General features: G+C 35.6%; 1 protein-coding gene across 1 annotated transcript in view; it reads right to left on the bottom strand.

Moving 5' to 3' along the window:
- LOC150110035 (calpain clp-1-like) overlaps positions 1-27782 on the bottom strand; it is a 106500-nt gene that overhangs the window by 59170 nt on the left and 19548 nt on the right. The window contains exons 3-4 of the mRNA XM_090400915.1: positions 10502-10633; positions 9628-9821 (exon numbers count right to left, since the gene is read on the bottom strand). Of these exons, the coding sequence (XP_090257041.1) occupies positions 9628-9821; positions 10502-10633 (326 nt within the window). The remainder of the gene's footprint in view (positions 1-9627; positions 9822-10501; positions 10634-27782) is intronic.

The raw sequence follows: 27782 nt of genomic DNA, 5'->3' as shown, positions 1-27782 counted from the left end.
CGTTCTGTCTCTTCCTGCACTGTACAGAAAAAAAAGTAATCAGTATCAATCCTATAAAACATATTTAATAAGACTCGCCTATCCTCATAGGAAACATTCCACAGACCTGCAGCAATCAGACATTCACCTCTGGATCCTCTCTACCACTTCTTCATCACCAAGGAATCCAGGTGACAAAATCCGTGTGCAATAGTCCAAATGTGGCATTATGAATGCCTTATAAAGTTGAACAATAATTTCCCTATGTAAGTGTGTTCTTCAACAACCATGTGATTTGATATGCTTTTTTGGCCACCTTTGCAATATTCCGTCTCTAAACTTTAGAGACGGAATTATTGTTCTCTGTCAACATTAATCCCCGAGTCACTTGCTTCATCAACTCCTTGCAGTTCAATTCCATTAATATAGTACACAGCATGTGATCTCATTCTCCCAAAGTGCATCGCCTTAACGCTTAGCCATGTTAAACTGACAGTCATTTACCTTTGTCCATACCACCAGCATATTTAAGTCATCCTGCAAGATATCTACTTCACCTTCATTGATTATCGTCCTTACCAATTTTCCATCAACAGTAAACTAGTGGATATTTCTTGTCATATTATTTCACGAATTAAACAACAGAGTACTGAGCCCTGAGGTACACTATTAGTCATCTGTCTTCTCCTGGACTCAGCTCCTCCATAAACCGCTGTTTAAAATCTGTCCATTAGCCACCCTCTAATCCAAATCACCAGCTTTGGATCCATTCTCATTTGCTCCAATTTATACAACAAATTCCATGTGTAATCCTGTCAGATGCCTTTGCGAAGTCTAGTATTAGCACCGAGTAAGGATTTCTTTATCCAACTCCACTGTTACTTTATTTTAGTAAGTAGGTTCTTAATGCACGAACTACCCTTCACAAAAATATATTCCGCTTTATAAAGTATCATATTTCTGTCCACCCAGTCCTAAATTCTAATTTTATCGATTTCTGCTAAAACCTTTACCACCACTCCTGGTATTCTGATTGGCCTATAATTTGCTGCTTTTGTCTTGGATCTTCCCTTATACAATGGAATTATTTTCCACTCTATCGGAACTTTTCCAGAACTGAGGCTTAAATTAAACAGCTTAGTCAGAAGAGGTGCTAATTCTCTTGCACATTCTCGTAATAAATGGACCGATATGCCAACTAACCTTATGGCATATAAGGTACCGGTACCTGAGGTAAATAAGGCCCAGTGTCTAATAAGGTCCGTTTAAAAAAATCACATTTACAGTAAGTTTTGCCGGTTTGGTTTCTTACGCACACATAGCGGATGCAATAAGCAATAGCAAATCAGTGGCGCCATATTGTCTAGCGACTGTATTATGTCAGTTTGACCTAGACCTTTGTGGGAGGTTGTTATATCTTCCCGTTTAATAATATTAAGCCGCAATAATTCGTAAGTTTTAATTACAAATATTGTTCTTTTGGCATTGTTTTTATATTTAAATTGTTCTTTCAACATTCAGTTTTATGATAAAAAATGTTTTAATTAATTTGAATTCATATTTTAAGTGAAAATAGATGTGATCTAATCTAATTCGCGGCGGTTAATAAGGCCCAGTAAATTTGTTGATGGGCCTTATTAAGATGCTATAATTTATGATTTTATTTTTTGGTGATTGCTCATAATAACTTAGTTAACTTACTTATTATTTTGCTAAAGGCCTCTGAAAATGGCAGAAGTTAAGAAGAAACGGGGTCTTTGGACTAATGAAAGACTAGAAGCAGCTATGAAAGCTGTGCAAAGAGGACAACTATCACAACGTGCAGCATCAGAACGCTATGGAGTACTTAGAAGAACATTGAGGAACCATTTAAAGACAGAGAAGACGACAAAAAGATTAGGAAGAAATACTCTGCTAACAAAAGAACAAGAGAAGAACTTGGTAGAAAGAATAGTAAAGTTTGCTTCAATTGGCGTCCCATTCAACTCCAAAAGCTATACGCAGGCAAACTGTTATATTTTACGAACAAAATGAAATTAGGAATAACTTCATTTTGCAGGAAAAGATTGGTTGAAGTTATTTTTAAAGAGAAACCCAATAATTTCTAAACGTAAAGCTCAATTTTTGAATCCTGCTCGAGCTCAAAAACTAAATAATGCCATAGCGAAGCAGCACTTTGATGTAGTGGAGAAGCTTTATGAGAAGTTAGACATTAATAATCATCCAGAACGCCTCTACAACATGGATGAGAAGGGATGTCGTCTTACAATACATAATCAGCATGGAGTCTTAGGGCAAAAAGGTACTCGAAGAGTACATATGGCTGCTTCAGAACATGCCGAGAATGTCACTGTTGTTGGTTGTGTAAATGCAATAGGGTCTTCTATTTCCTCCTATGATTCTCTTCAAAGGTAAAAGGCACAAGCCTGAGATCGATGATAATTTGCCTCCTTGAAGTTTAGTAAGAATGGCACCAAAGGGGAGCATGACTACAACGTTATTCATCGACTTCATTAACCATCTTGGAAAAAATAAAGCTCCTGGAAAATATCTTCTGATTTTTGATGAAGCGTCGTCGCACTTAGATTATTTCATAGTTGACGCTCCAAAGAAGAATAATATTTTGCTTTACTGCTTTCCTTCAAACACCACTCACGAACTACAGCCTCTAGACAAAGCTGTCTACCGATCATTCGAGCATCATTGGGATCAAGAACTCGTGTTGTTCATGTACCAAAACCCTGATAGAAGACTTACCAAAGCACGTTTTACTATAGTTCTCAGTAAAGTTTGGTCAAATTGTATGACCGACGGTAATATCATCAGTGGATTCAGAGCAACGGGCCTGTATCCTTTTAACTCTGACGCTATTCCTGAAGAAGCATTTGCACCATCTGCATTAACTGAAATTTCTGAGCCGCAATCTCAAAGTGTGAGAATTGAAGAGGATCCTTAAGATATTTCACCAATTCAGACTACTTCTGGGTTGAATATTAGCAGGCGTCCAATTATCTACGACTCTGATTCTTCTAATACCGACCCAAGTCTTATGTCTATCAGCCAAGACATCAACACCGTCCGCTTCCACTCTACTTCTCAACATCTTCGGATTCCGACAATAAAACTATTGAACCAGTGCCAAGATGGGAACAAACAGCAGAAGAGGCTGCATCAATAACAGTACCTGTAAGAACATGTCCTAATCCTCCATCTTGTGATTCAGATAACTCCGATGATAAGATTCCATTGGCAAATCTAAAAACAAAGAACTCTTTGAAGTCATCGTTTCAGGAGTTAATGCCAACGTCAAAGTATGCAGTTGTAAAAGCAACACCATGAAGAAAAGCGTTAAATTATAAGGGACAGAGAGTGACCAAAGATCTTTTCAAAGAAAAGGATAGTAAGAAAGAGAAGGCTGCCACTAAAAAAAACAGGAAGAACCAAAAAATAAATAAATAAATAAAACAAAATAAAGGAACAAACAAAGTGTCAAAAGAGGGGTGGTATTGCCATGGATGCAGAGAAGAAAGGATTGCTGATATGAGGCAATACACACGGTGTCTAAAATGGTAACCATGAAGAGTGTGCTGGTCTCACCAAAGAAGAATGTGGCGTATTTGTATGCTCTTATGACTGTTCTCAAGCTAATGATTATGATTAAAATTAATAATAATTAAAAATAATTGTTATATTCTTTTTTAAATATTTAATTTTGTTCAAGGGCTTTATTAAACTACTATGGTTTAATAAGGCCTACGCAAGATGTTTTTTTAAAGACTTGATTAAAAAAAATTACTGCAAGAATTGTTCTTATTCGTGTTTTTTTTTTTTTAATTAGTGAAAATACAAACTTTAATATGAACACTGTTGTTTCAATTAATCTAAACAATTGTCTGACTTATTCAAATTTTAAATAAGGTGGGCCTTATATGCACGCATGTATTTTTCGTTTTAATAAGCGATGGAGAATGCTACAATTCCGCACTTATATATATAATAAAGCATATAAAAATAAAATATAAAATTTTATATGGAAACATTTTTAAGTCTTTAATTTCACATTTTTCTCTGCCAAGGTAGAATGATGGATGAGCCTATTGAAAAATGGAGGAAGAACACTTAATACAGATTTCAGAATGCAATCCCATGTTACTGGAAATAATAATTATTGATATTTATGATTTCTTAATAATAATGATTGATATTTATTATTTTTTTAAATTTAGTTTTTATTTTAGTTAATTTCTTTCTTACATTTTATCGTCTCACATATTTAAAACGGAGACTTGATAAACACACACACACACAGTGGTAGTGAAACTTTTTTGTTGTTTCCATACATATATCTGCATCTATGGGTAGATACATCGCAATCGCAAATATTAAATTTCAACTTATATTGTTAAAAACATCACAGACAGATATTGAAACCATAAAATAAGTATTTATGGAAAACATCATAGTAATTGATGATATATATATAATACAGGATGATCAAAATTAAAGTATCCCTGTTTAAGGCCTTGTGAAGCCCCACCCAGTCATCCAAAGGCTGCAAAACTTTGCAGGAATGCATTGTGCGTCATGAGGAAGCGATATCTGAGGGTAAAAAAAAAAGTAGTTCCAAAATTTACAATTAGGGGAGCTTTATGGTGTTCTGAATGTAGACGTAGTAATTTCTGTGTGTGTGTGTGTGTGTGTGTGTGTGTGTGTGTGTGTGTGTGTGTGTGTGTGTGTGTGTGTGTGTGTGTGTGTGTGTGTGTGTGTGTAAGGAGAAAATCGACACAAGCATAAATAACAGATTTTTATTCACTGCCATTATACATTCACGGGTTGCACTCTTCAGTGGCTGCTCTTCCTGATATGCCACAAACTGCATTCTTTCCACAGTGTGTTCAACGGCCGAACGCAGCTGGCCGGGACTGATGTTGCTCACATGATGCATTATGCTGTCTTTCAGCGTTGGCAAGTTATCATGATGATCCCGATAAACCCTGTTTTTGAGAAATCCCCCAGAGCCAAAGTAACAGGTGGTCAGATCAAGTGAACGAGACGGCCATGCAGTGGAAAACGCAAGACTGATTATTCTGGCTTCCGTGAAATGTTCTCGACCTGTACGGATCGATCGATGTGAGAGGCTCCATACTGCATGAAAATGACTGAATCCATGCACAGGCGCTGCTGTAACTGCGGCACAACAAAATTGTATATCTTATCACGATGCCACTCGGCAATAACTGAGCAGGTCACAGGCCCCGCCTGCAAATGTCTTCAAAGAAGAATGTTCCAATGATAAACGAGGCTGCAAACACACACCAGATAGTAACTTTGGGTGAATGTAAACGAATTTGCTGGATTGCATGCTGATTTTGAGTAACCCATACCGGGCAATTATTCACATCTCCGTTCAGATGAAAGTAAGCCTCATCTCCCCCACAAAATCATCCACCTACACTCGAGATGGATTGTCAGGATTATCTTGAATAGGTAATGCAGAATGCAGAATCTTCCGTAGAATTTTCCAGACAGTCGGGTAAGGCATGTTTATATTCTTGACACGCACGTACACTGCAGGAACTAACATAGTTATTCATGGTCTGCTCCAGAACAGCAGTAGTACAGTAGTAACTTTATTCATTTGTTGTGAACTGAGTGGTTTGTGATCTCTGCCAGTTCTAACTCTCAACGATCCCGTTTCTTCAAAACGTCATTTGTTCAGGCAACGAAATTCGGGGAGTGCAGCAACTGTAACTTTTTAACAACTGTTCAGGTAGTACAACTTCACGAGCAAAGCATGTTGGAGCAAGGTCAGTGCCATTCTTGTGGACGGTATTAAAAACCAAAATGAAAAGGGAAATCACGTGTCTATCTTTTTAAATCCTGCCGGGTTGCGTGATATGCAAATTCCATGCATTTGTTGTTTACGCCGTCCCTCTAGTGGTGATATTTGGAACCATCCCCCCATCACTTCCCCCTGACGTACAATGTATTTCTCCAAAGTTTCGCAGCATTTGGATCACTGGGTGGCGCTTCACAAGGCCTTAAACAAGCATACTTTAATTTTGATCACTCTATGTATGGAGAGATACCAGACAGTAATTTATACAGGTGCATAATCCTGTACAAGGCCTCTGGCTAGTGGCATGCCACAGGAGTCTGCACTTTGGCCACTACTACTTACTTTTGTTCATTAAATATAGGAAATTATCCCAAAGAAAATATTCAGTTGTTTGCAGATGATGCAAAATTAGGCAGAGCAATAGTCAATAAGGATGATATCTTACAGGATGATTTAAATAAACTGGCAGTATGGGAAAAGAAGAATGGATGTCAATTTAAAGTGAAAGTGTAAGGTTATGCATTTGGCGTGGAAATATTACTATCTGTGTACCATGTTGATGGGACTGTACGCCAGGAAATTGATGAAGCCACGGATTTGAGGATGTTGGTGGATAGGGAGTTGAAATTCAGAGGGCATATTGCCAAAGTGACTACAACAACTTATATGATAACCTGGTTATTGAAAACCACTCTGGCATGCAGAGAAAAGAGGGTTATTATCCCACTTTGTAAGGCCTCATCTGGATTATTGCGCACAGATCTAGTCGCCTGAGTTTCTTGGAGATGGGACGAGGTGGAGCAGATTCAGAAGCGAGTGACTAAGGATAAGGGGGGAAGAGAGATGTTAGAGACATATAAGTTGCTTAGATGGATTTATAGGATTGATGTGGACGAAATATCTCAGTACATGAATAATGTGAGGAAAAATAGAGGTCGTCCATGAAAGTAAGAGTGTGGTAAGGGAGTGGAGACCTGATTTTTTGCTTGGAGAGTGGTCATTGAGTGGAATGAATTGCCAGAGTTAGCTGTGTGTGTGCTTTGCGGGTGAATAATTTCAAAGCAAAATATGACAGATTGTACAGGAATTGATATTAATATTTATGTAATGGACCTCCTGTGATGAGGATACGCACTCCATGGAGGTGCCCGTATGTAATAATAATAAATGAATAAAATTACTACAAAAATCCGCAATATAGGAACTGAGTTTTATAATAATTTCTGAATATTTCTGCAAAGATTTTTTTAAAATCGTAAGCAGCAGCAGCTGATATTCCATAATATGCAACCGCAATATTTTTACCGATACTGTAGTTGCACTTCTTATGGCCATTACTTTTTGAAGAATATATTATTATTAATGCAGAAAGTATATCGCTAAATAATCATATTGCATTATATATATAATTGATGAAACTTCAATGAGAAATATTTTTACAAGTTCTTTTGCACTGACTTTTAGATAATTTCTTATTTGTGAATGATAATTATCCCCAGGGGCACACCTAAGTGTGCACTGGAAGTGGCGATCCCAAGGTACCCGAGTTGAAGATACCGAGTCATGGGGGTATAACCATTACATCTGGCTGGAAGGAAATGTCCAACCCACCAAGCTGCATGGAAGGCAACGGAGAACCACCATGCAGACATTTTTTTCTTTCTCCAAGTAATAATGAACAAGTCAAGACGGAAGAATGAATTTATGCACAAGAACAGATGGGACCCCTGGGTGTGATCTCATGCAATATGCTACCAGGGAGGGGGGGGGGGTTTGTAGATCTGTGTTGGAGTCCCAGGAGGATCAGACCTCAAATGACGCTGCAGGATCAAAGCCTCCTGGAAGTTCTGGAGCTGATGTAAGGGCACAACATAAGAAGATGAACCTCAAGGAAAATGCAAATATGGGCACCTGGAATGTTAACTCAATGTATCGAGCAGGGAAGATAGCCAATGTGATCAGAAAAATGAAAAGAATGAAGATATCGATTCTTGGAATCTCAGAGGTTAGATGGAAAGGAGGTATAAGAACAGACGATGGACAAAGAATAGAGAATGTAAAAAGTTTTGAATACCTTGGGAGTTGGATAATGATGACAATAGATCTCATTATGAAATTAAGAACAGAATTAAAAAAGCAAAAGCAGCATTTTTCCAAATATACCACATATTAGGAAACAGAAATCTGAACAAACAGTTAAAAGTAAGACTCCTCAAGACAATGATCTGGAGCATGGGAACATATGGAGGTTCTGGACGATCAACAAGGAGATGAGTGACCGACTGAATGCGTTTGAAATGTGGTGCTTGAGAAAAATGGATCGTATCAGCTGGACTGAAAGAGTGAGCAATGAAGAGGTTCTTAAAAGTTTCAAGATGAAAAGAGACTATAGGGCTAGTATTCAAAAACGAAAAGTAGCGTTTGCAGGACATTTGATGAGGGGTTCTTCTGGAGAGCTCCCCAGAATAGTATTGCAGGGGATGGTAGAAGTGAGGAGAGGAAGAAGAAGGCCCCGATTGCAATGGAAAGACAATACATCAAAGACCGGACGTCTTACAGAAAGAGATAGAGAGGCATGGAAGAGGACTGTTCATCAGTTGCAACCCTCTTAAAAGAGGAGGCCACAGGATTAGATTAGAATGCTAATTGGCCATCTTCCATTATCGTAATTATTATTAATGAATTAAAATGAAAACCTATTACGTAGAATAAGATTTTTTCTAATAAATAATATAAGATGTATAATACTGAAAGTAGAAGCTTCCATAGCCCAGCTGGAAAGAAAGTGATGCGACTTTTATTATAGGAGGGGCGTCTGGAAAGTTCTGATAACACCTAGAACAAAAATTATATTAAAGCAACTGATATAACTACAAGAAAATACATACTAGTAGCAGAGTTATGAAAATAACTTATGTTATTATATCCTCGTTCTTTCTTGCGGTTATTATTATTATGTGACACCTCCAGGAAGTCCAAAGACTCATCGAGGGAGAGTGTGCCAACAGCAGCGAACAATCACCCCTTCCAACTACTAACCGCGCTTAAACTTGCTTAACTTTTTGCGTGCGCCATTAGTAGCAGAGCTCTACCAATCGACCAACAGTTGCTTTGATATAATTTTTGTTCTACGTGTTTAGCAGAACTTCCCAGACCCTTCCGCCAACCTCACCTCGTATTTCTTACAAGAAATTAACTTTTCAAACGATAAGTGTTATTGTATGAAGACGAAAAGGAAACATTTCTCCAATTTCTCTAATATAAATGTAAAGCCATTTTGGCTCGATGCCAAAAAAATGGAATATTAAATCTTAGAAAAATAATTTTTAAATTCCTATTGCATTGCATTAACTAATAATAAAATCGAAATTTTCCCTATAATTTTCAAATAATGCTATGACGTTATTATAATAGATGAAGTCTGAAATCAGAAGTCATTATCACAGCGCAAAAAATTGACTAAAAGTTTGCAGATTCTCTCGTAAAAGTAATTTGCATGGAATTAATAAAAAAATATTGTTTTTATTATTATTTTAATAAGTTTAACATATTCTTCGAACTAAAGTTTAACCTCCCCCCTCTCTCTCTCTCTCTCTCTTTCATTATTACATGTAACAATTATATAACATTTATTATGATAATCCGATAACATTTATTATCATTTATTGACATTTAGAATTTTATTATAATGCTAATAACATTTATTACGATAAACGTTTTTATTTTCACTGAAGAGTGCATTGCGAATTTTGTAAATTTGTGATGCATTCTAGTTTTTCCTTAGTAAAAATGAAAACGTTAATACTCACTTGGCATAAGCCTTTTCCAGCAATGCTACCCAAAATTCTCTAGGATCAGAGCATCTAGAGAATATAAGCTTTCCTTGCTTAGTAGGCAATAGATCATCTATGTAGACGGCAATCCATTTGCCAAAACGCCAGAATCTGAACTCTATCATTCCTTTGTAATTCTCGCCATAGAGCGGTTGATTTGGGGGGATTATCTGAAACAGAAAAAAAAGGTCTTAATCAGAGGCGTAGCTAGGGGGGAGGAGGGGGGGGGAGGTCCTCCCCGGGCGGTACTTTGAACCTTTTTGAACTTTTGCAGTTAATTCTAAAATACAGTCTCGAGAACTCATTTCCAAATATTGTAATACTACTGCGACGTTTCCTCACAATTGCTGTAAGTGTTGCTAGTTGTGAGAGGAGTTTTCTAAATAAAATTTGATTAAGAATTACTTTCATTACTATGAAATAGACTTCGCCAATGTCATCGACGATTTTGCTAACAGAAAAGCAAGAAAAATAACATTTTAGAATGTTGAAATGAAAGTTTTACTTCAGCAATAAACATGGTGTTTTAATTTATTTCTCTATACGTCATTTTGACTTTTTGTAGTATTTTTGGCCTGTATTGAGAGCGGGGGGAAACTCAGGGACCGTCCCAGTCGGCGAAGGCTCTAGCTACGCCTAGTCTTAATTTAACATTTGTTTATACTCTTTGTACATATTCTTCAACCACGCCATTCTAAAAGTCACTGTTCATGAATATTTAATGGTATCAAGAGATTGGTTCGACCATATTTACCTAAAGTCTTTATTAAGTACGTTATATCACTGACTGGTAAAATACATCGATTTTCGTTCGAAATGCTTTACGAAAATGAAATGACATTTGGCTTACTTGCTGCATAAGATCTGGACGCTGAGCTACGGCGGCACACGACGACAGGAACCAACAGTCTGCTAGAATTCCTTGAACGATATCGTGCCTGCTGACGCCATCAATAAGTAAATGAGGTTGATCGGCCAGCTCCTGGAGAATGAAATAGAAAACACGACATAAATTTAGTATTAACACTTTCATTGCCAAGCTGAAAATTGGAATTTCGTGTGGTGACCAAATTTTTTTTTTTTTTATTTAGTTAGCGACGTCAACGCGATAACGCGTGATCGGCCGTTTGGTGAGAACTCGCATCGCGCGATATCGCGTGATTGGCAACGAACGTGTTAAAAAGCACAAGTCTACATACAGTTCTCATTAATATGTAATGCTTTTATTTGAAAATTTTAAGCACGTTTTTCAGAGTATGATTAGGTTTTTAGCATTTTAATAATAATGGTACTTTACAGTTTTTCTAATTTGAATCCTTTTGAAAAGTTAAAAAATAAAATAAAATAACTAAGCAATTTTTAAAGTCTTCGACAGATTTTTAAGATAGTCTCCAATAGTTCTTTTGGAGATGGAAAGAAATGCTTTCGCAGATTCCAAAATTTTATTGTATTTTTTTCCCCCGATTCTTATGGAGATCATGCCAGTCGCCCCTCCCCATTTCCTTGAGTAGTATTTCATAATGTGCCTGAAATTACTGGCTCAACTCTATAATGAAGTAAGTTGCATAAATAATATTTTTGCGAATGGAAAATTAGTTCTCTATTAATCACTTTCACATTTAACAGCACTGCAGAGTTATGTGCAAATGTATCATTAATTCAAAATTTTATCTGCTCGGTTTTGAATGGGTTATCAGAAATACATACGTAGAAGTAGATGATGGTAATAGACACAGGCAATGATTTACAAAAAGAAAGATGATATTTTTATATTCTATATTTGGAAAGATTTTCCAAATGTAGAATATAAAATTATCAATAGAGAAAAAAAAAATCAAAACACGTGATTAATAGATAACCGTGCAGATGTAAACCAGAAATAAATAGAAAAATAACAGTACAAGTAATATATTTAAAATGTTTGGGAATTCAGATTAATTCATATATAATAATTAATCTGAATTCCTCAAAAAGATTTTAACCACCATTTTGTAAACTCCGTCCGAAAAATGCAGGAAACAATCCTCTTCCACACAAAGCAATATTCTCCACTAGGACCACTAGAAATGCGATATTGTTCCCAATTATCGGTAGTAAAAGAACAACTGTCATTTGCAATTTTTCAAATTAACCCCAACAAAGGACCAGGTACAGACATAATCAGACCCAAAGATATCAAAAGATACTCGACTAGCCTAAGCCCCGTGATTCTAAACTGTAAAATTAAATCTTTGAATCAAAGTAAACACCAGAGGCATGACTGCATTAATCGCTCCATACATAAACACACAAAAAAATAAACGTTATAAGTTTGTCTTTTTTTATGTTAGCCCTTACAAGAGAAGTTGTTAATCAACCTATAGTACGTTAGTACCATAGGCGGGTAATGAGTTGGGAAATGAGAAGTTTGTTTACATTTTATTTAAAAGCCTGTAAATTGTATTCTTTGGGAAACACATAAGGGGGAAGAGTGTTCCACGGTTCAGTAGTAACAGGGATGAAAGAGGAGGAAAAGAAACGTTTCAAGGTGTAACTGTGAAGAGATCTTGGGAGGCAGCTGCACATGTTCCAATGGACTTAGTACTGAGTGGGAGAATTATGGATGCTATTTCATATGAACATTTGCCATCGAAATATTTATAGAATATACATATTGTAGAAACGAAACGCCTGTGTGAAAGTAGGAGGAGTGAATTGGTATGAGATAGGTTATTAATCAATCTATTTGTTCTCCTTCTTATCGAGTCAAGCATTTTGAGGGAGCTCTTAAGGCTCCACTCCAAATGTGAGAGTAGATTAAATAGCTGGGCGGATTTGTGATTTGTATAAGGTTAACAGCTGTTCAGGGGTGAAGTAACATCTAGAGCGAAAGAGAAATCCTAGTTTTTTAGAAGCTAAGAATGCAATGGGTGTGATGTGTTTATGCCAGGAGGGCATTTGAGTGTTGCCAAAGATAATACTGGGAGAAAATGGTTCTTCTTGGTGAGAAATGAGGCAGAACTGGGTTTTGCTAGCATTGAAATTTACGAGGTTATCTGATCCCTATTGAAGGATGGATCAGAGATCAGAATTGAGGGCGGTGGGGGTTGACACATATATTTGAGGTGATTTGTGTAGAGTAAGGTTAATCAAATGAAAGGGAGGAGCGCAGTGTGCTGTCCTCTGCAAAACTGTGCATTGGGTTAAAGGTCAACTGAAGTAGGTCTTGATATATAGAAGGAAGAGGGTTGGTGAAAAGACAGAACCTTGTGGAACCCAGGCATTAGTTGATCCAAACAGAAAGATGGCTATTCAACTGCAGAATTCCTGAGACAGACCAAATGATGGAAGCTTGCTTAGTAAGCCTTTTTGCCAGACCCGGTCTGGCACAAATCTCTGGAGACATCAAGTGCAGCCACTTGAGATTGACCAAACTTCTTCATGGTATTTGTCCAGAGATGGATGATATATGTGAGTAGATCTGCTATTGAGATCGCTGGTATCTCCTGTAGATACCAGAAGTAAGAGAGTATATACAAGTGACATAGGATAAGAGTCAGTTCTGGTGCACAAAACATCAGGACAATTAGAGGAATGTCATCAGAGACGGTAGATTTTGGAAAGTATTTTTCTGATCTCTTTCTGGCGATAGGGGAATTGTGTATTTGATATGTGGAATGGTTGTGGGAAATATTTACCATGGTCAATTATTCGTGCATTAAAGACAAAGTGTGAAGCCAGGAAATTGGCTTTTGTGGATAATAGTGTGGGGAATGTATGTTTCTATGCCAGTAAGGATCATTTCGGTGATAACTACAGATTTACTCTTAGTTATTAACCAAATTATGGAGTGCATTGTACATCACAAACTCTTCACATATATAGAAAAATTCCAGATCATGGTTTTCAAAATATTAAAGGAACAACAATGATTCTGGAATATTTCAATGGCCTAATAAACGCTACGTTAAATAAAAATAGAATAAGGTTAGTGTTTTTATTGACTTATCAAAAGCGTATGACACATTCTGTTCTACATAAAACATTTTTGAACAAGCTGAACCACATTAGAATTGAAGGACCCTTACTCATGTGGTCCAAAATGAACATAGAAAATAGGAAGCACAGTATAAATCAGTCCACTGTAGAGAGTTACCAGTAACCTGTGGAGTCCCACAAGATGCTGGTCTCTTTCCAGTTCTGTTTGACATATACAAGCACACCACTAACCAGCTTCCCTTGAAAAAGTAATATTTTCCAATACGAAGCTGACAGAGCCATAGTGTCTATCTATAATGATGCAAACAAGGCCTAAACAATCATGCAACAAGACAATCTGGTCACCACCTGGTTAACCGAAAACAACATACGCAAAAACTCTGAAAGGAAAGGGAAAAAAGCTAGTGATATTGAAAAATCCAACCTAACCCATAGAAACTAAGCATATTACTATCCGACATTTGTACTCCGACATAAACTGTCACAGAGATCAATACGACACGATACTTCGGACTTCACTTCGATACTGATCTAAGTTGGAATAACTATATAAACTATCTACTGTAGAGATATTGTCACCGTGCAAATATATCTTGGTACATAGTTACAACACACGCATTCTGCACCAAAAACAGATTACAATAGTTGCAATATAAAATGATAAAGCCCATTTTATGGGAACAAAGAGAATGTGACATATGGGGCACAATGACAGAACACAAAATGTTTAAGGTAAAACACTTATGCCACTAAACATTCATACTTAAACTATTTCACTCCAAACTATAGAATAATCAGGACAACATATCAGATAACAAGGCCACAGTCAAGAAACTACATCACATAGACATGTAAATATAACAATCACTACGGAAAAGACATCCAGAGCTTTTATTTATCTGTCTGATGATCAGCAAACTCTCATTCGATAGGAGAAACTGTGAGACTTATAGAGGGTTGAGAAGAGTACTTATATATATATCACAGCGAAATGGAAAATTTTACGAATTTTACTCCACCTAAGCATAATGAAGTACTATACTCTCAAATAACACAAGGACACAAATATATATAAACAGTTAAACCAAAAAGTCATGTGTTTTGGGTTACTGAATCAACACTACGAAACCACCACTCCTCCGATTAATTTAATCCAAGCTTCAAGAATGTCAGTAGACAAGTCACCAGGAAAAAAAAAAAAAGAAAGAAAGAAAAGAGCAGTGCAATAGTGAGAAAATTTACTACTATTATGGATATTTATCAAAAATGAATATCTGTACTTCAATGGATTTCCACGACGCCCTTTGTTGGAAAGACCTAGGTTCGAATTCCGTCTATGAAAAAAAAAAAAAAAAAAAAAGCTTTATTAGGGCTTGTCATCTAAACTTAGCCGGTCCCATACGGAAGAGAAAGGATTTCCCCTCCTGCAAACTCGGTTTTTCAACCCGCAAAACAAGCAAACCTGCCGGAAGAATATGCGCAGTGTACAGACATAGGATACTACTAGAATAAGGATTAATCACTCTATTCCGTCGGATTTGGTTTCGACACTCTGCATGGTACGGTGCGAGTCTACGCGTAAGCGTGAAACAGAACAGAACAGAAATGTATATAATGTAAATACTGTGTATGATAATAACAATAATAATAAACCATAAACCTTCTAAAAATAATTGTGTGACAGGTCTAAGAATTCGTCTCGGGAGGGTACACCAGCGAGAAAATTAATTCTCCATCTACACAAAACACGATTATTAATTATCTACCCATAACAATCTATAATCCAATAATAGTATTCATTTCTTATCAGTAAATCGTGTATGTGTGTTATTTGGATGATTTGCCTGTATGCGAGATGAAAAACCCGAGTTTTCGAGAGTAAAAAACCTTGCAACCTTCATATGAGAGATGGTGCACCTATAGGTGTACCATCTATTTAATTGAAAAAGAATATATAAATATTCCTGTCGTCATGACGACAATCGAACTAATATAGAAATAAAAGTATAATGTAAAAGTTTAAATATGTCTAGTTTTAGCTAATAGATCTGAAACAAGAAGTGAAATGCATAAGTTAAAATTATACTTTTTTATATTATATACGTACTTTTAATTAAGTTAAGCTAAAACAGTTAAACGTTACCATAGAAATGAAAACACTAAAAAACAGAATAATTAAAAAAACAGAAAAATGGAAACAGAATTTAAAAAAAAAATAATAATAATAATTACGAGAGTTGTGCGAAGCGTTCTCGGCCTCGACCACATACATGTATGGCAACACTATCGGCAAGATTTTTTGTTTCTAAGTTGGTACATCTGTCATAAGCATCTGTGTGAAATTGCAAGTCGTTCTATCAAGTGGTTTGTTTTATACAGCTGTCTGGAGCAAAAATATTTTCTGCATCCCTTGGAATGGATAAAATTGAGTATCGTGCTGTTATGAAATCTTTGTAAAAGAAGTTTTAACCTAAACCAAAATTCATTCGAAGTTCATAAAAGTTTATGGGCACTCTTCTCCTTCGTTTTCAACAATTACGAAATGAGCTGCCGAGTTTAAACGTGGCCGCACCAGCCTTGAAGATGATCCGCGTGAAGGACGTTCAAAAAGTGTAACAACACCAAAAATCATTGATCAAGTGCACGATATGGTATTGAATGACTATATATCGTATTGTTGAGACTATAGGCATTTCAAAAGAACATGTAGGATATATTTTGCATGAAGAAATGCAAACGAAAAAGCTTTGAGAAAGGTGGGTGCCACGCTTCCTCACGACAGATCACAAACGCACTCGCAAGAAAACCTCTGAACAGTGCTTGGAACGTTTTAACAAGAATAAAACTGATTTTGTGCACTGATTTATTATTATGGATGAGACTTGGATTCACCATTACACACTAAATCCAAACAGCAGTCAAAACAGTGGACAGAAGCCGGTTGTTCAGAGCCAAAGAAGATAAAGTCGGTTCCATCAGCAGGTAAGGTCATGGCATCGGTTGTTCGGGATTCTAAAGGCATTTTATTTATTAATAATCTTGAAAAGGGTAAAACAATAACCGGGGAATATTATTCTGATCTTTTAATCAGACTAGACGAAAAAATTCGTCAGAAAACACCCGGTTTGTAGAAGAAAAAAATTATCTTTCATCAGGACAATGCACCTGCTCACAAAAGTTGTTTTGATAATGAGAAAATCAAGGGATCTGCACTATGAATTGCTGGAACATCCACCCTATACCCCAGATTTGGCTCCCTCTGACGTCTATCTCTTTTCAAAACTAAAATTCTTCCTCGTTGGTTCAGCGTTTTTCTTTGAATCAAGAGGTGATTGCAGCTGTAGAGGGATATTTAGCAGATATTACTGAGAACCACTACAGGGACGGGATAATGGCGCTGGAGCATCGCTGGAATAAACACATTAGACTTGAGGGAGATTATTTTGAAAAATAAAAATAATTTTGAAATTATAAAGACTAACAGTGTTCCATCCCCCATCTTAATGATGAAAAGGAAGAAGAGATCCATACCGGATCAGCCGACGCCCGGGTCACCAAGGACTGCATCATTGAAACAGGACCTAGTTTTCCTTGCTGGGCAATCAGGGCAATAAGTTGAAAAGCGACTGAAAGAAACCAAATGTAAAAAATGGACTGTAGAAGAAAACAGAGAAGTTATGAAATGTTTTTACAGATCAACATCAGAAAAACGAGGTTTCAGAAAGCGTATGCATTTAATTTGGAAATAAAAATTCCCATAATCTCCAATAACAGAACAAAGACTTATGGACCAAAAGAATTTCATTTTCCGTAACAAAATATTTACTTCACTTGAGCTGCAAGAGTCACGTGCTGAACCAACAACTTCAGTAACAGCAAATCATCAGGAGGTAGCTACATCAAACTTTGGAATTCAACTCAGTAAACATCAAGCTGACGACATACTTCAGAATGTTTTGACAGAAGTGCAGTGTAAAATGAAGTCAGGGATATTGGAACATATGAACTCCATAAATGACCATATAAGACTACCACCATTAAAAGCTTTACAACAATCTAAGCTAAAACAGCTCCTCTTAGTTGTGATGGTTTCAATCACGCAAATGCTGTAATTGAAACCATCACAACCAACAGTATAAAGGAAACAAATAATATCCTATACAGCACAGCCTATATCATTTCAGCGAAGCTTGGTTGCAAACCGAAAGAGCAAAAACCGAGGATGAAACAATTTGCACCATGGAAAATCCGGTTAGAACGAAAGGTCAACAAACTTTGAACTGATCTAAGCAACTTAAAGGGTTTTAAAGAAGGACGGCTGAAAAATAATAACATCAAAAACAAACTGATTAACACATATAATCTGGCCAACAAAACAATTGCTAAAGTTTCCAGAGAGCTAAAACAAAGAATCACTGCACAGAAAATTAAAAAATATGAAGCAAGAATAAACCAATATGTACAAAATATGCAATTTCGACAGAATTAACGTCAGTACTTTAAGTCTCTCCAAAGAAATAAAAATGCAAACCATCATTCACCAGGAAAAGAAGAAACACTCAAATTTTGGAAGTCAATCTGGGATAATCTTATTGAACACAATAATGATGCTTCATGGATTACGGAAATAGAATTAGAAATGAAACAAAAACAAATGCAAAATGTCATTATCGCTAAAGAAATGGTCAGTGCTCAAGCTAGAAAATTAAAAAACTGGAGTGCACCTGGCAAAGACGAACTATATGGATTTTGGTTAAAACATCTAACCAATCTACATGATGGAATGGCAGATCAATTTAATTATTTGTTGCAGTCGAGCTCGGTGGAAGACTGGATGATATCTGGGCGCACTTTTCTCTTCATGAAAGATAATTGTAAGGGTGCAGACCCAAGTAAATATCGTCCAATAACATGCCTACCAACTATGCTTAAGCTGTTCACCGGAACCATAACAAATTCCATATACCACTACTTATGAGATAATCAGATTTATCCTATTGAACAAAAAGGCAATTTTCAAAAATCTAGAGGAACAAAAGACCAGATCCGTATTAATAAAATGATTCTCAGAAACTCAAAAAGACGAAAAACTAACTTAAACATGGCATGGATAGACTTCAAGAAAGAATTCGATTCGCTCCCACACTCCTGGATCCTAAAATCACTACACATATATTTGAAATTAGCAAAAACATATGTTTGTTTCTGGCTGCTGCTATGAACTCATGGAAAACAACATTAATAGTGAATAATGAACGATTTGGAGATATCAGCATTAAACGTGAAATTTTCCAAGGTGATTCCTTGTCGCTATTGCTCTTCAACATTTCATTGATAACTTTATCTATGATTCTGAACAACACAAAACTTGGTTATGAAATTCCTAAATGTAGTATTAAAATCTCCCATCTGTTGTATATGGATGACCTGAAGTTATATGGAAAATCGGCCCTGCAAATAGATTCTTTATTGAAGACAATTCGTATTTTCAGTCAGGACATCAAAATGAATTTGGTTTAGAAAGATGCGCAATTTTATCTATTAAACGAGGAAAAATTAATGACACTAGCAGTTTTAATTTTGATCAAGAGAAATATATAAAAGCAATTTCAGCTGACGAACACTATAAATAACTAGGAATATTAGAAGCCGATGATATTCTCCACTCGAAATTTAAACAACATGCAGCATCAGAATACATCAAATGAGTTAGAAATATTCTGAAAACAAAAATAAATGGATTAAACACAATTAGAGTAATGAATGTAATGAATTCTTGGGCTATACGTAATCCGATACACAGCTGGCATAATAAATTGGACAAAAGAAGACCTGTACAAACTGGACCGCAAAACTAGAAAACTAATGACTATACATCATGCATTACATCCACGAAGTGATGTTGACCCGTTGTACCTACCGAAGAGAATAGGTGGACAGGGTCTGATGCAAGTGAGACAGACTGTGAAAGAAGAAGAAATTGGTTTAAGAAATTACATCGACAATAGCTCTGAGACAATGCTTCAAGCAATTACACAAGAGGGCCTTCTAAAAGCAACAGGAAACAAATCCGATTACAAAAAAGGAACAACAAAATAACCGATATGTGCGCAGGAAAAATAAACCTTTGCATGGCCAATTTCTTCGAGATACTGAGGACAAAGTTGACGGGAACAAGACATGGTAATGGCTATAACACGGATACATTAAAAAAAAAAAAAGAAGTATTTATTCTAGCAGCTCAAGAACAGGCATTAAAACTAATGCAATCAAAATAAAAAATTTGAACATCAATAATAACAGCAAATGCAGATTATGCGATCAGAAAGATGAGACTGTAGAACATGTAATCAGTGCCTGGCAAAATAGCTCAAACTGACTATAAATACCGCCATGATCAAGTGGCCAAAATAGTTCATTGGCATGTATGCAAAAAAATATGGCTTTCCTACTTCTGATAATTGGTGGCAGCATAAAATAGAGATTGTATTGGAAAACGAAACAGCAAAAATTCTCTGGGACTTTAGAATATAAACCGATCGGTATTTGGAACACAACAGGCCTTACATCACAATTATTGAACATCGACAAGTTTGTATTATTGATATCACAGTACCCAGTGATCAACAAAGAACTGGAAAAATTACTAAATATCGAGATCTGGTAATCGAAGTTGGCCGACTGTGGCTTAAACACACCAAAATTATCCCAATAGTTATCGGTGCACTTGGTGCAACTTGAAAGAAGCTATTCAACTATTTACAGTAATTAAACATCATTGAATTGACCCCATATGACCTACAAAAAACAGCATTACTTGGAACAGTCCATATTTTGCGACCCTACCTCACTGGCTATTCTTAGATTCTTGGGTAGAATCTGAATTGTTCTGTATCACCACTGAAAATTTTGTTTATATGATATCTTGTTTTGACTGTGTATCAATTATGTGAATACAATAATAATAATAATAATAATAATAATAATAATAATAATAATAATAATAATAATAATAATAATAATAATAAATAACGATAGTTTCATTCCCTACTTTATTTTCATACAATATTTCTGAACAAAATCTCCTTCCATTATTAATGTCCGCGCGGTTAGCCTAGTGGCTGTGCGCTTCGCAACCATATGCGTGGGAAAGGAGTGTGTCCCAGGTACGATTCCCGTCGGTGACGTGAGCAGCTGAAGGATCTTCCTCAGCCATAGCCAAGTTAGCCAGTCTTGGGCGTGGACAGCAGGGTTTTTTCCTCAGTTTATTCTAGGGTTTTTCATCCTGCAAAGCAGGCAAACTGGCCTTGAGAACTCAACATTACGGACATAGGATGCACCGGGGTACAGGGCTGACTACCTTATCCTGTGAACGGATTGAGGTCCGATGATCAATGGACCCTCGACACCGCAAGGTAAAAGAGGGTATAAAGAAGATGAGATGAATTATTATTTATTTATTAAAAACATTATTTTTCCATTCGAGTAACAAGTTTTTCAAAGCTGTCATAATAAACTTCTCATGTTGCTTTGGTTACCCTACAGGTGTGCCTTCAATTTAGGAAATAATCAGAAGTCCGATGGAACCAAGTCTGGGCTGTACGGAGGATGTTCTACAACTTGAAATCCGATGTCTTCGACAGTTGTAGAAGTGAATGCGTTCGTGTTCGGCCTCTCGTTGTTATGTTACAAAAGAAAGGCTGTTTCTCGGCACGAAAACTATTTATTCTTTATTTCAACTTTCTCATAGATTTCGCATAGCTTTGTAAATTTCTTTGTTCTCTCACCTACAGTCCTAGTGATTAACGCTTTTGTTGTACCAAAATACAGTCAGTATGCACTTTAAGAGAAGAAGGAAGGAAAAAAGTGTTTTGCACTTTTGGACGCCTAACTTTCATCTCCAGGTAAAATATTGTGAAGAAAAGTTTGCCTTACCTTTGATAAGGTTAAAGCAATCGATAAATGAAGAAACTTTTCCATCTTGTCTGTTTCATTTTGCTAGTAAAGGGTGTCCCAAAATTCACTCAAGATTTAAATTTAGCGCCATTTGTGCGGTAAAGTGTTGCCAACGAGAAAAAAAAGACAGCGTGACAGCTGACAGGTCAGGGTTATTAAAAACGGAGCGCTACACGTAAGAACAACGCATTTTCATTGTTGAGCAATATTTTAAAAATAATGAAGGTTTGGCAGCTACAGTTCGCAATTTTCGTACAAAATATGGCCGGAATAGTGATTTAACTTCATCAGCTGTGAAAAGATTAATTAAAAAATTCAAGGAAACTGGATCAATTAGTGATCTTATACACTCTGGCCGTCCTTCAACAAGTCGTTCAACAGAAAACATCGAAGCAGTTCGTGAGAGTGTTGCTGAGAGTCCAGGAACATCAATTCGGCACTGTGATCTTGAATTGGGCATTTCGAGAAGCTCTCTACAACGTATTCTCACGGAAGATTTGCATCTTTATGCTTACAAAGTTCAATTGACTCAAGAACTGAAGCCTACTGACCACACACAGCGAAGAGAGTTCGTTGAATGGATTATGGAACAACAACAAGTGGATGCTTATTTTTCGAACAAAATCATCTTCAGCGATGAGGCTCATTTTCATCATGATGGCTTCGTTAATCGACAAAATTGTCGCATTTGGGGTTCAGAAAATCCACGAGTGATTGTTGAGAAACAAATGCATCCACAACGTGTCACTGTTTGGTGTGGATTTTGGGCTGGAGGCATCATCGGTCCATTCTTCTTCGAAAATGCGGCTGGTAAGGCAATAACAGTTAATGGTGCTCGCTATCGCAACATGATAATCTAGTTTTTTGTGCCTAAATTGCAAGATATGGATGTGGACGACATGTGGTTTCAACAAGACGGTGCCACATGCCATACAGCCCGAGAAACAATTCAATTACTGCATGAGTCATTTCCTGGTCGTGTAATTTCCCATATTTGGTGAACAGAATGGTCGCTCAGATCATGTGACTTAACGCCGTTGGACTTTTTTCTTTGGGGTTTTTTGAAGTCTAAGGTTTATGCCAACAAGCCCACGACCATCCACTCCTTGAAGGAGGAAATTGAGTGCTGTATCAACGAAATTCAGCCACATTTATACAAAACGGTCATGGAAAATTTCAACAAAAGAGTGTGTATGTGCCAGCAAACTCATGAAGGCCATTTACCCGATATGTTATACCATGCATAACCTTATACTGTATACTTTATGAATGAATAAGAAATTACAATTTTAAATTAAAAACCTGTGTTTTCTATCAAAATTACTTCTTGCGTGAATTTTGGGACACCCTCCATATTGCTGCATCACCTAACGTGTTCACACTTTATTTCAGTGAAGTTACTTGTGATAGTAGTAGTCCAGGCACATTGAACAATATCAAGATCAAGATAAGATAAGGAATCATGACGTGATTGGTTGTTCATTTGATGAGGCCATTGTGGGCGTGACGTCATGAGTTTGTAATGTTAGGAAATTCCCTGGGGCATATGTGTCAGTGATGTGAGTTCTTGTGTTTTGGTTCGCGAATGGAATTATGGGTGATGGTAGAGAAAAGGATTCGTGTTGTGATTGGTGGTGCACTTCTGACAAGATCAAGATCAAGATAAGATAAGGAATCGTGACGTGGGTGTGTGTTGTTATCAAATGAAGATACGTGACGTCATTTGTTAGTTGTAAATAAGTGACATTATTGTTTTGAATGGAAAGGAAGATATATTAGTTGATAAGGAAACGTGTCGTGATTGGTGGGATGCTTCTGAGAAGATCAATATCAAGATAAGATAAGAAATGGTGACGTGGGTGGGTGTTGTTATGAAATGTAGATAAGTGACATCATTTGATAGTTGTCAAAAAGTGACATCATTTGTTAGTTGTAAATAAGTGACGTTATCGTTTTAAATGGAAAAGGGAGATATATTAGTGGATAAGGAATCGTGTCGTGATTGGTGGGACACTTCTGACAAGATCAAGATCAAGATAAGATAAGGAATCGTGACGTGGATGTTTGTTATTATAGATACTGGAATGTTTGGAATTTCTCTGGGCCCTCGTCTGTCAGGAACATCATGTGGTGTATTTAGTTCGTTTAACGCCTTGTGGGTGGTATTTAGAGATAAGAATCGTGACGTTGTGTGTTTGGAAATTTCGGGGGTACATATGTCTCCCTGTGATATCACATGGTGTTTTGGTTTGGCTATGGAATTATGGGCGATGTTTTTGAGATAAGATATCTTGGAATTTTCCCAGGGTGACACACATTCGCCATTGTCGTCATGTTTTGTGTTTGGTTGTCTATAGATGGTTGTACTAATTTTCCTATACATTTTGGGGTATTTCTTTCCTGTTAAAGGGTGGGAATTCTTAAAGTAGAGTCGTGATGGTGATCGTGTTTAGGTTTTTCTGACTAATTTAATTATATGCTAATGTCACACAAACATGCAGTTTTTTTTCCTTCTATAGATAAGTGTACTAATTTTCCAATACATTTTGGGGTATTTGTTTCCTGTTAAAGGGTGGGAATTCTTAGACTAAATCGTGATGCCAGCCGAGTTTCGAGCTTTTCTGAATAATTAAATTTCCTAATGTCACTCAAATATACACTTTTTTTTCTTCTTCTATAGATGGCTATACTAATTTTCCAATACATTTTGGGGAATTTCTTTCCTGTTAAAGAGTGGGAATTCCTAGAAGAGATTCTTGATGGTGGCTGTGTTCAGGCTTTTCTGAATAATTTAATTTCATGGTGGTATGTCTCAAACATACACGTTTTTTTTTGCTCCGAAGTTTTCATTATCACTTGGAGGTGACATTACTAAAATATTATTGGCAAATGACAACCTCTTTTTAGAATTAATGTTATCTTGTTTAAAAATGTTTGGGTAATGGTGATTTTTTTTTAATTTACATGAAGAGATAAAACCAAACGGTATTTTAAAAATAAATGGAGACTTAAAATATTATAATAACCTTCTTGTATGTAGTTTAGAAATTCTAATGGTAATTTAAATCTACTTACAGTTTTCCAGAATGATTATTCTTAATGCAAATAGATATTCCAAAATAGTTCAATTTTTATCCACACCACAACACACAAAAACACAATCTTGAAAGAACGAAATTTCTGTCATAAACTGAAAAGCTATTTGACTTTTGTTCCTTAGATTTTCTGTCCATTTGGTGCACTGTTAATTCCTTACCATTGAGTCATACGATGTTTCTGATGTGACTAAATGTTTTTAGCATTCACATGATTCTTTAATTGTGACACACATAACCTAAGTCGTGTGTTTTTCATGAGTAATATCCAGCAGCCAATCGTAACTTCAAATCGCGGTATTCACCTTTTTCATAACTCATATTCTCTCTTTAATGTTTTGCACAGTTTTATCAGTTCGGGGAAGACCGACTGTTTTTCTAGTGTAAAATTCTTATGACACATATCCTAAAATTATTCATTTCTGATTAAGGATTTTATACAGTTACTGTTATCAAGTAGATGGCTTGTTTGTTTGTTTACATTTTGTGTAGCTAGAAAACTGGAATTTATTTCAAACGAATATTAGCTCAGTAATCTCTCTTATCTGGTCGCCAATTTTGTTGTATGTAGATGAGAAATCGTGTGTTTAGGTTGGAACTCTTCATTCCCATGGGAAATTATTGCTTTAGTAAATTAATGCTTACATTTACTTTTTTTTTAATCAATATTGACTATTAATTTTACCTGTGATTCCTTATGCTTTTAACCTATTTCTGTAACTGAAATGTATTTATTTTATTTATTTTTTCTTTAGCATTAGTAATTTTAAGTAAAGGATATGTGACAAACAAGGTTTTGAACTCGCTGTAATGTTTTCTTTCAGAAATTTCTTTTGCCAGAACAACAAATAAAGAGTTATTTCTTATTATTTCAAATGAATATGAGTTCTGTAATGTATACTTTGTTAATTTCTATGTTACCTTTTATTTGATTGTAATATTATTAACAAATTGTATTTAGTGAATCTAACATACAGAAATTAAATAAAGTGAAAAAGACAGAATTTTTTTTTCTTATTCTCCTGCTTTAACATTTGCGCTCATGTTTATAGCGTATGATTTGCCACTGGTGCTTACGTGTAATTCATGTGATTTTTCTCCATATGACATTTCAAAACAAGTTGAACTATATGGCTATTAAGTTCGTTAATGTTTTTTTATTTTCTCTTCCAATAAACATGATATATCAAATTATTTGATATATCATGTTTATTTACTTGATTTTATCTGCACACTATGATACCTTTTTTCTACAGGAATCTTTTTAAGAGTTTTAGTAAAGTGTGGGTTTAAAATATCTAATGGCTCTGTAAAATAGCCAAATTCTAACAGTATATTATAACTTTTCAGGTGAAATCTTCTCCACTAAAATTCTGGCTATTAATTTAATATCCGATTATTCCTTTTGCTTCCAATAGGTGACAGTTTCTTGAAATATTTGAGGGCGTGCATGTACAAATAATACTTTTAATTCATTGAGTCAAAAAAAGTCGCTGGTTAGTTTGTGGCATGAAATTTCACAAGGAAAAAATGTTATGATCTTATTTAAATTTGTATAACACATCAACAACATCCAATTTGTTCATTTAAATTTTTACACATTTTATTTGAATGAAATATTATTTACAAATTATATTTACTGAATCTAACATACAGAAATAAATAACGTGAAAAATACAATCTCTTTTTTGTTCCTTAATCTTCTTATTGTTAAATTTGCACTGTTGTTCAAAGGTTCCTCCCATGCTTGTGGAATTGCCATCATGTGGTTTTTGACAATGTGACCCTCATCTGAAAATTAATTTTTATCTGGTGATCGTTGGGAATTTATTACTGTAGTAAAATTAAGGGTTGCATATTTATTTTTTTGAAACCAATATATATACTTCTGAGAATTATTAAAAGCACAGAATCTTTCGTTATGTTTCCAAAATCATTTAAAAGTACTCGTTATCTTTTCACATTTTGGGAATCCAATTTCATTTAAATCAAGAACAGGCCTCCCCATTAACCTCGTTAATGTTTTTGATTTTTCTCTTCCTTTGGCCAGTAATATTTGATATTTGCATGTTGATTCTATCACCCAATTTCTTAGTTTGTCCGATAGTGAACTAATTTCCCACTTCAGCTGATGGTTATATTTTATTAACCAAGAATTCTGTTTTTTAACTCTTTCAGGTAATTCTTTCCAACTACAAGGTGATTTTGTCAATGCATATCTTACAATAATTCCATCAGAAATAAAATTTCTTTAGGAAATAAATTTGAAGTCTTATTCAAAAGAAATTGGCAATCAATTATTCCAATGATAACTGAAAATTCGTATTTTTCACCCACTGTCAATTTTTCATATACATTTTCCTTCATTCTTCTTCTTCTTAGATTACTTCATATGGCACCACAAATAAATAGTTATTTATTATTATTATTATTATTATTAGCTCTGATCTTATATTTTATGTTAACTTTCTGTTACAAAATTCTAAACAATTAGAACTTTTCACAAAGAAACTTTCAAAGTTTTTTTGTGGCTCACCTGTTATTTTTACATAAACAAACACAAAACACCACAACACAAAAACAGCACCTGCAGTGGATGAATGATTACCTTAAGTCCAAAATCACTCGACTCTATGGTTTTTTCTTATAGTACTGTTTACACTTACTATATGCCATGACCTGACCATTCCTTCAAAAATTAAACTTTTGCACAGATAACTCAATGACATGTTTTCACATACTGTTGGATGTACTCTTGGTGTGTTTTTATCTTACTTTGTGTAGGGAAAGGTAAAATTTTTATATGTGTTATCTGGAGAGTACAAACATTTTTTATACCAAACTTTAAGAGTTAAAGTTACGTTTGGGTTAATTATCTGCTATCTCTCTCTCTCTCTGTAAAACAACCAAATTCTAAGAGCTCGGATTTTCCCTTATGTGAACAAATTGTTTTCAGATAACTCTAACAATGTCAATATGTAGCATTAGACAATTTCTAAAATAAGCAATACACGGATATCAGTTTTCAACACTTTTTCCCCATTCCTGGCAATAATTTCACAGTAGTGATTTTTTTAAAATAATTAAACAGAATTGCATTAA

The sequence above is a fragment of the Typopeltis vanoorti genome, chromosome 1 (assembly GCF_054136105.1).
Source record: "Typopeltis vanoorti isolate ZY-2024b chromosome 1, IOZ_Tvanoo_1.0, whole genome shotgun sequence".
Taxonomy (NCBI): domain Eukaryota; kingdom Metazoa; phylum Arthropoda; class Arachnida; order Uropygi; family Thelyphonidae; genus Typopeltis; species Typopeltis vanoorti.
Note: the sequence above shows the minus strand (reverse complement) of the source record. Positions and strands in the feature narration are given on the sequence as shown.